The sequence below is a fragment of the Protopterus annectens genome, chromosome 2.part1 (assembly GCF_019279795.1).
Source record: "Protopterus annectens isolate FY-2018-M chromosome 2.part1, PAN1.0, whole genome shotgun sequence".
Classification (NCBI taxonomy): Eukaryota; Metazoa; Chordata; order Ceratodontiformes; family Protopteridae; genus Protopterus; species Protopterus annectens.
Genome location: NC_056729.1, coordinates 333280890 through 333295502, shown reverse-complemented (window position 1 = coordinate 333295502; position 14613 = coordinate 333280890). Strand labels below are relative to the sequence as shown.

General features: G+C 37.1%; 1 protein-coding gene across 2 annotated transcripts in view; it reads left to right on the top strand.

Moving 5' to 3' along the window:
• Positions 1-14613, top strand: part of SLC34A2 (solute carrier family 34 member 2) — a 477602-nt gene that overhangs the window by 300403 nt on the left and 162586 nt on the right. For both annotated transcript variants that reach the window (XM_044062162.1, XM_044062161.1), the window contains one exon: positions 9777-9872. In XM_044062162.1, the coding sequence (XP_043918097.1) occupies positions 9777-9872 (96 nt within the window). The remainder of the gene's footprint in view (positions 1-9776; positions 9873-14613) is intronic.

The window sequence follows — 14613 nt, the reverse complement described above, 5'->3', positions numbered from 1 at the left end:
TCAAAATACAACTGGTGTGCTGTTCAGAGGATTTCAGGCACAGTTATTGATTAGACAGGTCAATTCCAGGTATATAGTATGGAATTATGCTGATTTACAGTTTTCTTTCATGTTGAAGGAGTAGTCACAGGTGTCTCTCACAGATAGGTTTGGTGAAAATTTCACTTCCTTATTTCCTCCTAAATTACAACAAACCATCCCCAACCCCCCACCTTACATATCTGAAGAAAAAGTCCTCAAAGCTCTGTCTAAGGCAAAGAACATGGCCTCTATGGGACCAGATGACATCCCAGGCTGTCTTCTAAATGGACTAAAATATGAACTAGCATCACCACTAAGTACCCTTTTCAATCATACCCTAACTACAGGCTTTGTTCCTGCAGAATGGAGAACAGCTACAGTTATTCCCCTCCATGATGGTGGCTTAGCAACAGACCTGGGGAATTACAAACCCATAAGCCTGACCAGCCTCATCTGCAAGGCTGTGGAAGGTATCATTATGGACCTCATAAATAAAGACATAGGTGACCTGGATCCTACCCAATTCAGCTTTGCAAAGGGCATATCCTGCCTGTTAAATCTGGTGGATTTCTTTGAAAGTGTGAACAAGGCCATTGATGAGGGAAAATCTGTGCACACAGCATACCATGACTTGACAAAGGCTTTTGACACAATCCCACATTCAGGCATTACCAATAAACTTAGCAAACAGAACGTAAAGTCCTTCATTGTAAGATGGCCTGCCAACTGGCTCACAAACCGGACACACACTGTCAAAGTGGGTGACTCCACATCAACCAGCAGACCTGATACCAGCGGGGTGCCACAGGGATCAGTGCTGGGCCCCCTACTGTTTGGTGTATACTTCTCAGAAGTTCAGGTCAAAACTAAAGGGTTTGGGCTGACCATGTTTGCAGGTGACTGCCAACTAGGTGCAATCATCGAATCCCCAAATTATATCAGTATACTCTAAGATGGTCTCACACAGACTAACGACTGGTGTATTAGTCACGGTCTCAAACCGAATGCAAAGAAATGCATCATCATTCACACAAACAGTGCCCCTTCACACTATAAAATCAACAACAATACCCTAAGTACCCATGAAGTGGTGGGTCTGGGACTAATGAGCAAACAGCCATTTCACCGAATCTGAAATGGCTGTGCATACTTACGTGAAAGTGCTTTTCACCGAAGAAGCACTTTCGCGTAAGTATGCCTGTAGGTAGAGGGAGTTGTGGGGGAGTGACTGTTGCCAGGATTGTACTATGGTGCGGTTAAGGGAATTTTTCCCTTTTCCCCACTGTAGTGTAATCTCGGAGTGAGAATGAAAGTAGGGGGGTGTAGGGGGGCACAGCCTCCTACATGGGGGGGTGCAGGGGGGCTTGTCCCCCTGCATAAATGCTTTTTAATTATTTTTTAATGTTTTGTTTTTAACGGGCTTTAACAAAAGTGCTTATTTGGTAAAAGCACTTTTGTTAAAGTGTGTTCGGGTAAGTTGGATTTGGACTGTTGAACTTTCGTTCAACATTCCTAGATCTGAAGTGGTAAGGGACCTGGGATCACAGGTTGCAGCGACCTTAACTTTGACTACCATGTGTCTACTGTTGTAAGGAAAGCTTTCTATATAGCTTATTTGATTAGTAAGTACATTGCCTTGAGAGCAAAGAAGTTATAACTTCATATACTCAGCACTTATCCAGCCCATAATTGAGTATAACCCCCCATTTGGTGTGTACCATACTAAGCATCTAGAACAATTAAAGAGACCTCAGAGATCTCTACAAAGAAGATCAAAGCCCTCCAGCATGTGCCTTACACAGACCAACTAAAATCCCTGTCGCTATGCTCCATATCATATAGACTTCTTAGGGGAGACTTATGCCTGGCCTAAAGACCAACCAAGATCCAAACCTAATGAACTTACTACACATCCATAAATCAAATGGGTCTAGGGTTGAAACGGCTAGGCTTAAAATGACCTCTGGGTTGATAGCCTAGTAATATCCTATGATCCTATTACATAGTTTACATAGTTTTCAAATGAGACATAAGTGAATGAGAACACTCACTGCAGTATCTGAATGGTGAGTAAGTAAGACAGAAATACTGAGAATGTGGTCTAAAGCCCAAAAGGTGTGTAGAAAAACTGAGGGTCCATAGTAAAACTGAACAAGGTGTACAAAATGACATGTAACTTCCTGTAACTAGATTTAAATGACATCTTAACCCACTCCTTGAAAATTCTAATGCACATAAACACATAAATAAATAAGAGTATTCAGTATTTGGTTTAACAACTAATTCAACTATTTCTTGTATATGCATCTATCCTGTTTCTTGAATAGTCTTATAAATGTAAAGAATTTAACAGGACTACAACTCCGAGCCTTTTTTTCCTGGAACAGTAACTGTTACACATCTGCTTTACTCTGAAACATGAATTGAAGGTTATCTCTCTGCAGCTTTTGACCATTACAATTCTGACAGTCTCCATTTTCCTGCAGCTGTACTTCTTCTGACAATTCTTGTCGCTTAATATCCTGGAATTTTGATTTCAACATATGTATCTTGTTGAAATCTCTGCATTTTTCCTATGCAGCTTTTCATTTCTTAGGCAACAACATGTGATCTTAGTTCTTCTTCTCCTCTCAAATCCACCACTGAATTTCTAATAAAGCATGAGTCCATTTTAAAACACACACCATAGAAGTCCACTTATATCGCACATTCCACTTTGTTGACCTTCATGCAGACATATAAACATAAGAAGCTAGTGTCTCTGCAAACTTCACTAATGTTGAGCCTTCTACAGTCTGGGCTGAAATAGGATCTTGGTTCAGCTACTTTACAAACTTATTCATCTAAAGGCTGTATACGTTTTCATGTCATCTGTGTCTTTACTTGGTGTCATCTTGTAAACCTACTACTCATATGCCTTTTCTACCACAAAAGTATTTGTGTCTCAGCTAATTTCTGTCCAGTACAGGTTCATAGGTTCATAGGTAAGTTCTAGGCTAGTTGCCCTTACAGGCCATTTTAAGCCTAGCCAGTTTCTATTTTGGTGTTTGATTTAACCCATTCCATTTGGTGATAGAGGGAACTTACCCTAGCCATTGTCAGTAATTATATATTATCCCTAAAGAGTAACTGAGGACATACCACAGGTAATTTGAGGGGAACCATGGATAGGATAAAGCATTTAGGAGCTGCTTCTATCCATTAGCAGGACAGGAGGCAGTTCTGGGGTAAAATTTATTATTACCCATCCCTAGATCCAAGCTGCACTTGAATATGGATAGTGACAAGCTTTGTTTTACTGATAGGGAGTCTATTCCAGTGCAGTAGTATCCTTTGCGTGATATACCTGTCCCTCTAAATCATGCTGTTGGTGTTGCAGAAGAGGTTTAGATCTCTGGACCAAGCATGTCTGATGCCATTTGATGTACTGAGTACACCCATCAGTACTGGGTCGAAGGATGCCTTCTATGCAAGACATAAGGCGCCTCTGTCTGTAGTCTGTAGGATACTGAGTACAGTGACAGGGCTTTGTGTTCATCCATGTAGGAAATATTGTTTAGGCCTTATATCCTTTCAGTAAGGTATCACTGTGGTCATTCCAGTTTTTGCATGTGTCTGCATAGACACATGCCAAAGGGGGCATTATAATCAGTTAATGACCTAATGAGGGTTGAGTAAAGGGGGACAAAGATATTACTAGATCTAGTCACAATCCCTTTGTTTCTAAGTTGTGCAATGCAGAAGGGCTTTCTTATGACAGTGGACATATGTCGGTTGAAAGTTAAGTCACTGTCCACATAAGTCCCAAATACCAAACATCTGGGTCCACTCTTAGGGGCATATTGTCAATGTGGTAGTTCCCCAGGGTAGATGATTTCCCAAAGGATATGATAATGTATGTTTTTTGATATTTAGTTTCAGTACATGATTTTGGCACCAGTTGTTTGTTTGGGACAAACCTTCTTGCAGAATGACTAAGTTATTTGAGGAGTCACTAACTACTCTTAGCTTGCTGTCATCTGCAAATGTAGTCAGCAAGAGTCCTTTGGTATTGGCTTTTACTTTAGTGAAACATCTGACAAAGATGAGAGGTGCCAGCACTGAGTCCAGAGGGATTCCACTGGTGACTAGTCTCTTTATGGAGGTAGCTTTCCCTAGTTTGATCTCCTGCATCCCATCTATGAGCCAGTTGGCAATCCAGTGGGTGATACAAGGGTTTTATTCCCAGTTTACTTATCTTTCTACTATGAATGAGCAGGGAATTGTGTCAAAAGCCTTGGCCAGGTCAAGGTATGCAGTGTTTACTGTTTTACCAGCATCCATTACTTTGCTAGCCATTTCAAAGATGAGTTCACCAGGATGAGTAAGCATGATCTGCCCTTGATGAATCCAGACTGAGATGGGTCCAGGGTTTTGAAGTTCCCAGTGTCCTTATTGGTTAAGTATTCCTTTCCACTGTTTTGCATATGAGGCTGGTCAGACTTATAGGACAGTATTTTCCTGGGTCTGTGAAAGGTCCTCCCTTATACATGGGAATTTCTGTAGTTGCTCTCCATTCACTTGGTACAAACCTGTCTAGAGGTTGAAGTGTTGTTCTGTGTGTCGATTAGGGGGAGTAAAACATGTTTTATACAATTTAAAATGTATTTGTGGATATTGTCAGAACACACCGATACAGTATTTTTAGCTTTTGATAGCACTTTCAGGACTTGGTCTTGTGTGATAGGTGGAGGCAAGTCACCTTCATGTATGTATTATGGAATTATGCTGATGTTCAGGTATCATTAAGACAGCTGAAGAAGGAATTCTATTTTCTGCAGTCTGCGCATCAACAACTGAGCCAGCAAAAACAATGAATTTCAGCAACATAGTATTCCTGCATTCTATACTTGTGGGATGAGAGTCCTAATAGCTTTTGCTACTGCACTTTCTCATTCGGTTTTTCACTGTTTATATAGTTTTCAACACCTGGCCATTAGATTTCAGGCTGTATAGACTGAATGTTATATATCTGAATTCTCATTCATGTACAAATCTTCTGAATGCCTGGGTTTTGCATTGTGGGGTATTGTCATGTATGATAATATCAGGCATCTTCTGTTTCAGGAATATATATTTTAATGTACTATTCGCACTTGTAATTGTAGCTTCTTTAAACTTGAACAAATCAGTACCCACTTTGAGCATCAAGCCTCAGTCACAATTTATTTCTTCCTTGAAAGAAATGATCAGGAAATAGTTATTAATGTACCAGGATGTAAATCACATGATCTGAATAAGCCAGTTGTGTTGCAAATACCTGTCAAGCAGGATGTTATAGAAGCTACAAACATACAAGGGAATAGTGTTTCCTTACTTATGACTTTACTTAGGTGCCCTTTTATTGTAATGTCTTTCAGTAACCACATTTCAAAGTCAGTATTAGTACATCTCTTGAATTATTTTACTTTTTGCCTTCCCTCATTGGTGACTGTTATTACCAAAATATCTCTAGTTCATCTATTAACAATTCCTTATGCATCTGTAGTAAATATGCTGTACTCAAGCTCAACATATTTGCTAAGTGTGATTTCTTGTCTTGCTGTACTATTTTAGATCAGGTTTCTGTAAACAAATACAAAATAAAAATGAAGTAAAATTAAGCAACATTCACTGCAATGTAGGAAATGCCTTAAGACTTTCTTAATACGTGTAGCAAGGGTGTGTGGTCTGTTTCCTTCTCAATTCCGTTACCAATGATGTTTTTATGGAATTTTTCACATCAATATATTATTCCTAGGCTAGTGATTCCTTTTTTAAATCTGTCATTTTTGTACATTTGTAAATGTTGTAAACTCATAGAAAACAGGCCTATTCCCTGGTATGTTTGTAGTTTCTATACCATCCTGCCTGCATCTATTTGCAATACAACAGGTTTATTCATGTCATGGGCTGTATATGTTGGTTCATCAATAACTAATTTCCGGATAATTTCAGAACTCTTTTCTGTTCACATCACCATTCTTACTCCATATATTGGTCAGATATGTTAACTTCAAATTTTGTAAGATACTGCAGGGGCTCCTTGTTTGAGTTCCATATGAGAGCTAATATTTTCCTTTCACTTCCATAATGCTAGAAGCCTCTGTAATTCTTGCATTTATTTTGGCTTTGGCATTTATACAATTGCTTTGATTTTTTTCTCAAGCTTAAGTCCCCCTGATGTTAGACTGGGTCCCATATAGTTCACATTAGCAATGCTGGTTGCAAATTTACTCTTAATTTTGCTGGCTAAATAAGTTGTATCTGTCTCTTGTCTTGCATTCTTCTGTCTGACACCACCCCCCACCACTACCAATCGAGCATAACTTATGTTTATAACATCTTTCAAGCCTTTAAGTACAAAGGTGATCAACTTTTTTAACACTGCTGTCTGGTGTGAATGAAATCCAAAAGGAGGTCTAAGGAATCTATATCTTCCTAATGCCAGGTTAAATGTGCACACTTTGAAGCTTTGTTTGCCTACTTTGTACCATTAGAAACCCAGGCTTGTATCTAGTGCTGAAGAAAATTTAACATTTGGCATTCTTGAGATCACTTTTTCAGCTGTGTGCAATGGGTAATGCTGTGTGCATAATCATTCTATTAAAACTCTTGCAGATCAGTATAAATGCAAGCATGTCTTTCTTTACAGCAATACACCTACCATCTAGCCATTCTTTTGAATCTAATGACACCTAAACTTTCATTTACTTTAGCTCCTGCTGTATTTTACTTCTGGCAGGTACTAGTAGCATGGATCAATGTCTTAGCATTAGGATGAATTTGTTTGTGATATTTTCCAGTCAAACTTCCTAAACCTGCAAATAAATCAGTCTTGTCATAGATGGTATCATTGCTAGGACTTTGCACAGTATTTAAAGATATAGCTCTATGGCTATATGACTGATTTTGTACATGTGCATTCTTTAGTTTTACACTGTGAATTTGCTTTACCATTCCTAGCTCCTCACAAACAAAATGACTTAAAATATTAGGAGAATTTACTTTGTGAAGTACTACAGTTTTAATATATGACACACACACACACACACACACACACACACACACACACACACACACACACTCACACACGTCAGCAGTTTTTGATGTAATGGTGTTCCCCTCAGGATAGATTAACAATGTGCACGCAGTTCTTTGTTCAATATTTTCTATTCCCACCACTTTGAAAGTGTATTTATACAAGACGCTACATTTCATGTATGTGTCTAGTTTAAATTTCACAGTCTGCTTATTAATTCTCAGAATTTTTCTACACAACCGATTGGGATCCTTGCATTCTTGTCTTCATGCTTGAGAAACATTTTCACAGTTCAGTGTATCAGCTGTTTTCAGCTCCATGGTATCAGCATACAACTCCTTTTCAAATTGTTGCTCAACACTATGCTCATTCTTTTAAACATGTTTCTTTCTCGTCTGTATATCTTTAAAAGAATATCCTTTTCTAGCACAGATACTAGTAAATTGAGAAATTGAAGGACTTTGCTTCCTGTTATGCTGCTTATAGTGATTTCTATTACAGGAGGCTCAAATTTCCAGTACATAAGCATTCTCCATACTTTATGGCTGTTCTTCTGCAGTTTCTTATGGCTCTGTTTTTCATAACAGATATACTTTTATGAACATTTTTCTCTTTAGTTCTCATTTGCAATATTTTATTTAACTTACATTTATTTTTTGCACACATCTGTTTACTCATAATTATTTTTAGCTGTGTTGTTGCATTTTCACCTGCTGTGCATATATCTACAAGTTTTGTTAAAGTTAGGCCTGTTTTCCTTAAAAGCCTGCCCATAGTTTCATCACCTCTTATACCACAAATTGTTCTGTTTCTTAGTAATGAATCATGCAGCTCACCAAATTAAAAAAGTCTTTAGATCTAGACTTTAGCACAATAATGTAACAGAAGTCTCAGGTAGACTTTGTGTCCTTGTCAACCTCTTAGACATTTGTTGGCATTCAGTATGCATTTGCTGGCATTTACTCTTCGTATGTCTTAGCCTCTATAGCTTGTTCCTTTAGTCTCTCGTTTACTTGGATATGTACTGACGTACTGATGTACTGGCAATGCACTCGTAAATTGCGCCACACTAGAAAACAAACTGTCAGATTCACAAGTTGCTTATTCATCACTCCTTCCAGATTTGACATGTCTTACAAGGTTTCCATCAGCTGCATTCACAATAAATGTCTTCAGTCTGATACTAAAGAAAAGATTTTGCTAATCTTTGTTCACAGTACTGCTTGAAGCTTCATAAATGTCCTCAGCATATGCCTTTTCTTGAGTTTTGATTTCTGAACTGGCATTACAATTGTCTTACTGTAGTCTTTACAGTATCCTTTATCTCTGACAGATTTTTGATGACTGTTCGCCAAGGCACCATTTTTAGGGACAGTCAAAGAACAATGCAGACATTATTTAATATATGCAATGCACAAATGCTTTTTATCCATAAGAGATAAGCTGAAATGACTGAATATCTTAAGACTGTAACTCAAAGATTCATATATTCATAGATTAGTACTAAGCTAACTGCCCTTGTGAGCCATTTTAAGCCTAGCCAATTATCCCTTGTGAGACTCAAATACTGAAAGCTACAAAAGGGTGAAACTCAAAACACTAAAACTAATATGGAAACAATATCTAGAAAGTCTATATGAGTCATAAACATAACATACTGAATGAGTATAAATAAGGCTTTTGCCCTCAAATGATATTTTCATTTTTCAAGGCTGTGTGACTTTGAAGTTATAGTATATGTTTAAGGAAGTTCTGGGGCTCATAAGTAGGAGGCTTGTTCTTCATAAAGGAACAACAACAAATGTCTTTACAATTATTTCTTTAAGTTCGTATTTTGTATTTGCTTTTAGTTATATCTTTAATATTATTTCAGGACCGTCTTTTGCTTTGGTGAATACATGCCTGAACCACCATAATACATTCTCTTTGATCTTCTCGGCAGTTGAAGCTACTTTGACTTCTGTTTCTTGTTTTTATTGCATCTGTTTTATAATAACAATTGTACAGTATTGTAAAGATGATATATTATTGTCCTGTTTTAATTATTCCTGTTTAAGTGATAATAAGTAAATCCCCTTTTGCCATGCCTCTCAACTGTCTAGATTTTCACAGAATGTCCAGATTTTTGTCTCATATTTTTTGGTTTATTCTTCATAAGAAAATGTATCTATGCCAGGCATAGGTAATGTAATTTTCACATCCTTGGGAGCATAATTGAAAACTGTAAATGACAAAACAGACAGCCCACTATTAGTTCTGTCCCTATTCAGAATGTACTTTAAAACCTCTAGTGTAAGATAAGGGCTTGTAAAAAAAGTTATGACAGTAAACTGGAATGCAAGAGGCATACAGAGCTGGATACAAGTGCATTAGGCACATTCATTGTTATTTCAGAACTGTGCCTTAAATTATGTTTTCTGAGAATGGCATTTTGATTCAAAATGAAAATATTTATTTCAAGCTTTCAACTTTTTTCAACCACCAGCATTTAGTAAGTTATATATTTTTTATTGTTTTACTGCTTTATACACTCTGCCTGTGTTCATATCAGATCAATGTTTTCCTAACATGTTAAAAGCATGATTATTTAATGAGGGAAAGTGCTGTTTATTAAACCACAAAGTGTTCAACTATAAATGGATGAGCACATTCTTCCATAATAACATATTTTTGTTTTTTTTGTTTTGTTTTCTAGCTTGACAAGTCTGTAATCAGTGGAATTGCTACTGGGGATGCAGCAGCTCGAAACAAAAGCCTTATAAAAATATGGTGCAAAACAGAAACAAATGTGGTAAGTACCTTACTTTAAACATAGGAAGGTTATCAACAGATATTATCTGAAAAAACATGCTTATTTTATACATTCTGATTTAAGTAACTGTCATATTAATCTAAAAGTAAGGAACTGGATTTTATAAAGAGTGATGTTTGTGAAATGTTTGTGAAATGCACATGAAGTAACACATACCATTCAGTTTTAATTACTTTAGTTTCTGTATCCCAGCAATATAATCTTAACATATTACTGCCAAATATCATGATGTTTCTCGCAATCCTTTTGTTTATACCAGTTATGAAAGCTGTTGAGAATAACATTGTTTGTAGTGTTGGGAGGCCTGCAAATGGGCCTAGTCTCCAAACATAAAATTATATAAAAATGTAGATACATTCCTAATGACAGATAGCTGTGCATTAGGATTATTTTGAATTCTGTGACCAGTCAAAATTATTTAGTAACGTCTAGTCAATTGCAAACACACAACACAAAATTAAAAATGTGCATGTGTGTCTGGAGGGCATATATAACTATAACCAAGCTTGAGTCCAGCATAAAATGAAGTAAACATGTTAGGACTGGAATGAGAGAGACAGAGACAGAGAGAGAGAGAGACTGAAAAAATGAGAGAGACAGACAGATTGACATCCAGAGAGGACAAAGATATTGATTGCCAAAGCAAAGATGAAAATCCAATGTAGTGATGAATTTAATAGACTGTACATTAATAACTCTTTCATGTAGTCTATCGTTTTTACATTTAAAAAGTATTGTTCATCCATAGCACTCAGCTATGCCTGATTGTGCAGAATGTCCCTCAAAAAATTCTTGATTTTCTATTAAATCCTTGAGGATTACACTCAGTCAATAACTACAGACATAAGAGCTTCACACTTCTTATGGTTCAGAAAATGCATATTGATGCCAAACATGTTGATCTATGAACGAAGTGAAATAGAAAACTATCCATGATTTTGGGCCTTTGCTGCCATCTGACTACTATTTTTGGTTTTGTCCCTAGTTAATTCCTCCCTAATTCTTGAGCAAGGGATTTGAACGCTATCAGCACCCAAAATTGTATTTATTTATATGCAATTTGCTCCTTCCCTTTTCTGAAGATCCGATTTCCAATTCTTTATCTTCTTTACAGTATTCTGTACCTGAGTTCAGTTGGTTTAGAGTCTGATTTCTATTATCTAGCAGTTGTTTTTTTTGGCAGCCAATAGCATTAAACTTAGCAAGGCCTTACTATGGTTGCATGATTCGGATCCTGTGTCCCAGCTCAAAAGAATCATTTCCTTAGTTACAGCAATTTGGTTCCCAACATTTCTGGCATTTTTGAAGAAGTGAATATTGAAAAGGAAATAAAATAACAAGAAGCAGGATATTTAAAACGGTAAGGAGCAAATTACATAGAAATAAATGGCAATTGTGGGAACAGTATATGCAGAATAATGTTCAGGAGGAGGATTAAGGTATTCTGCAGGGAATTTTTTAATGCGCCAGCTCATTACATTCCCCAAAAATTTTTTTTCCAGTTACCTCTCTCTGATAAATCACAGCTCCAGCATTTGCTTGCTATCTACCCACAGAAAAATTCATATTCATAGTCTTTCTGTCTTACTTGTGTTTTTACTTCATGTATTGTTATTTCCTAAAGTTGATATGGCATAAGAAAAGTGAATCTTCAAGATCTGCTCTAATCCAGGAACCAAACTGCGATTATGTATCAAATAAGAAAGCATTTGTCAGCCTATAGTTTGAGTGTTACTCCTGAGCTCACATATCTCCTTTCTGAGTTACAGAAGGATGTCTATAATGAAGCGTACTTAACCAAATGTGTGAGTGAAACCTAGGAAAGATGCAAGCACTGGATAAGAAGAGTTGTAAAGGGCCTTATACAAAACAGTTAACCACACCACTTGGGCAGGCTTGGAGTACTCCTTCTTCCTTTATTGAGATATGAGGTTCAAGGAGACAAAATAAATTCAATTTCACGCTTATCAAGGAAGATTTGCTTACATGTTGTGTTTCTCTGAGGAATTTATCTGAAAATGGGGGAATTACATCTTGACACTCCACTGTCTCTTTTATACTTGGCTCTGTGGATCACATGCTGAGCAGCCAAGTGCTCCAGATTGTGCAGAATGCTTCGCATTTAACATCAGCTTAGCTGATTGTTCCACTCGTACACAATAAACAGTGCCAGTTCCACATTGCAATTTTTTGATTGGCTTGTATAATGCATTGTGGCATATGAGCCAGTCAAGTCACCGCTCCTAAGGCAAAGGGAGCTATTGAGGGTAAAGAAAATTTGGCCAATTGTGTGCTGCTACTAGTTTTCATGCCACTGCAATACTTGCAGGGCACAAAGGTAGAGAGAAAGAGAGATCATCAGTTTGATTTTCCATTCAACTGAAAGCAAAGGCAGACACATTAATATTTAAAACTATACCATGGCAAATGGTGCAGAATAGATATAAATGCATAGTGTCATGACTTGCTTAAGCTCTGTGACTATAAAGTAACGACAATCAAGCCCAGGTCTGTATGATGTAAGTGTCTACAGATGGTTACCTTAGCAACTACTTCAGCTGTTGGCTGTGTTAAGTGCATCAGCAGAAATTACTTTAACAATGTGATCTCTGTATCAGCAGCAGTGTTTAAACTACTGATTGAAGGATTCACCTCTAAGTAAAGGTTTGTATAATTAGAGTAAATAAATAACTATCAGCATACCTTTAAATCACAAGCAGTTCTGCTGTTCAACAGAACTATATGATATGGTAGCTCTGGTTTTGTAAGAATATGTAGAAAGTGGTATGTTGTGTGTGTGTGTGTGTGTGTGTGTGTGTGTGTGTGTGTGTGTGTGTGTGTGTGTGTGTGTGTGTGTGTGTGCAGTGTGCGTGTGCATGTGTGTGTGTGTGTGTGTGTGTGTGTGTGTGTGTGTGTGTGTGTGTGTGTGTGTGTGTGTGTGTGTGTGTGTGTGTGTGTGTGCATGTGTATCTTTGTCATTCCATCTGTGAGATCAATATAATAATGCTTTTTTTTCCTTTGGGTTGACTGTGAAAAATCAGCATATCTAAAAATGGTTGAGCCTGCCTACCTTGAAACTCCTTCTCCCTCCAAAGTATTCCAGTGGAAATCCAACTAACACTGAACATTTTATATGTTTTAAGTCTTAACTTTAAGATATTCTATGTATTATGGTCTAAGGTTAAATTTGAGGAAGAAAAAAAAAGTTAAAGAAAGTATATAACTTTAAATCACTGTTATAGGGATGTCTTGTAGGAGGAACATTTGCAAATGAAGCAGATTATGGCAAAACATGCTATGTCCAGGTGCCATAGAAATAGTGTGCTTTTGCGCAGTGCAAAAATAGGGTGTTCCACATTTTGATTGTTTGTCACACATTGCTAGGGTCTATCTTCCACACTGGCCTCTTAAGGGGTTGAGACCTATGATCATGTGGCCTGATTTGAAAGGCTGTGGCAGCTCTTGTGGTACCTGGCATGCATCCTTTGTCTTTTGTTGTCTTGATTAAGATCACTGATTCAGATTTATAATGCATGTCTTTAAACAAATGATGTAGTACTCACAAATAATAGACAATCGGTATGCAATAGTTGATTTGAATTGTGAGAAAGAACGCAACTTCTTATAACTTCCTGTAGAGCACACACTGAGATTTATTGACCTGGGTTTGTCTGGGAGATTTTTTTTCTTACTGATAAAATTCTGTCTTGGACCTCTGAAAGAAGTATAGATCAAAACGCTTAAGTAAAAGTAAGAAAAACTTCAAATGATTCACAGACACTGCTGTGTAACCTGTTCATTTTTTGCTTTGTTTTTAAATGTCTTTATTAAATTCTCACTTAAGACATCTGCACATATACATTGATAGAAAAGAAAACCATGTTAACATTTTTCATATTTGTGCATTATACATTATACATATGTTCTCTTTCTTTTTAACTATTAATCACTGCTACTTTATATAAATTGCTCAATTCCTCCCTTCCCTTAAACCTTAATCTTCCTCTTGAACATTATTCTGCATATACTGTTCCCACAATTATTTATTTTATTTTATTTATTTATTTTACATTTGTTGACCGGGAAAGTCCGACTGGAGTGAGGTCCATTTACAGCGGAGTCCCGGGGAGAAAAGCTCCACTATTATACTATATGTACAGTGGGAATTTTACAATACAAGATATTATTTACATTACAAGATATACATGCAAGAAAAACATGATTAAAGTGGTTTGTTCCAACTAACAAAAGGACTTCATTGTAACAATACAATCATCAGAGACATCACATTTGCCAGTATAAATAGACAATATTTTTGCTATACAAGTTTAAGTGTGACCAGAGGAAGGCCCTGTATGGCAGTTTTGAGGAGGAGTTAGTACTGTAATATAGAGACAGTAAGTAGTTAGTACTGTAATATAGAGACAGTAAGCAGAATACAGAGGAAGGTAGGAAGTATTTGAGGAGAGCAGGAAAGCATTTATGTGATGCAAGGACAGAGCCAGGAATGCAAGAGGTGTGATTTGAGTGATTATTTGAAGAGTGAGATAGAAGGTGCTGAGGAAATATTCTGGGGGAGGTTATTCCACACTTTTGCTGTGGTATGACCAAAAAGAGCTTTACCTGCAGTGTTGTTGGCTTGAGTTATACGCAAAAGGGTTTTGTTGGATGAGCAGAGTGGACGGTTTGCTGAGTATTGGTTAAGTAGTTGGTTCAGGGC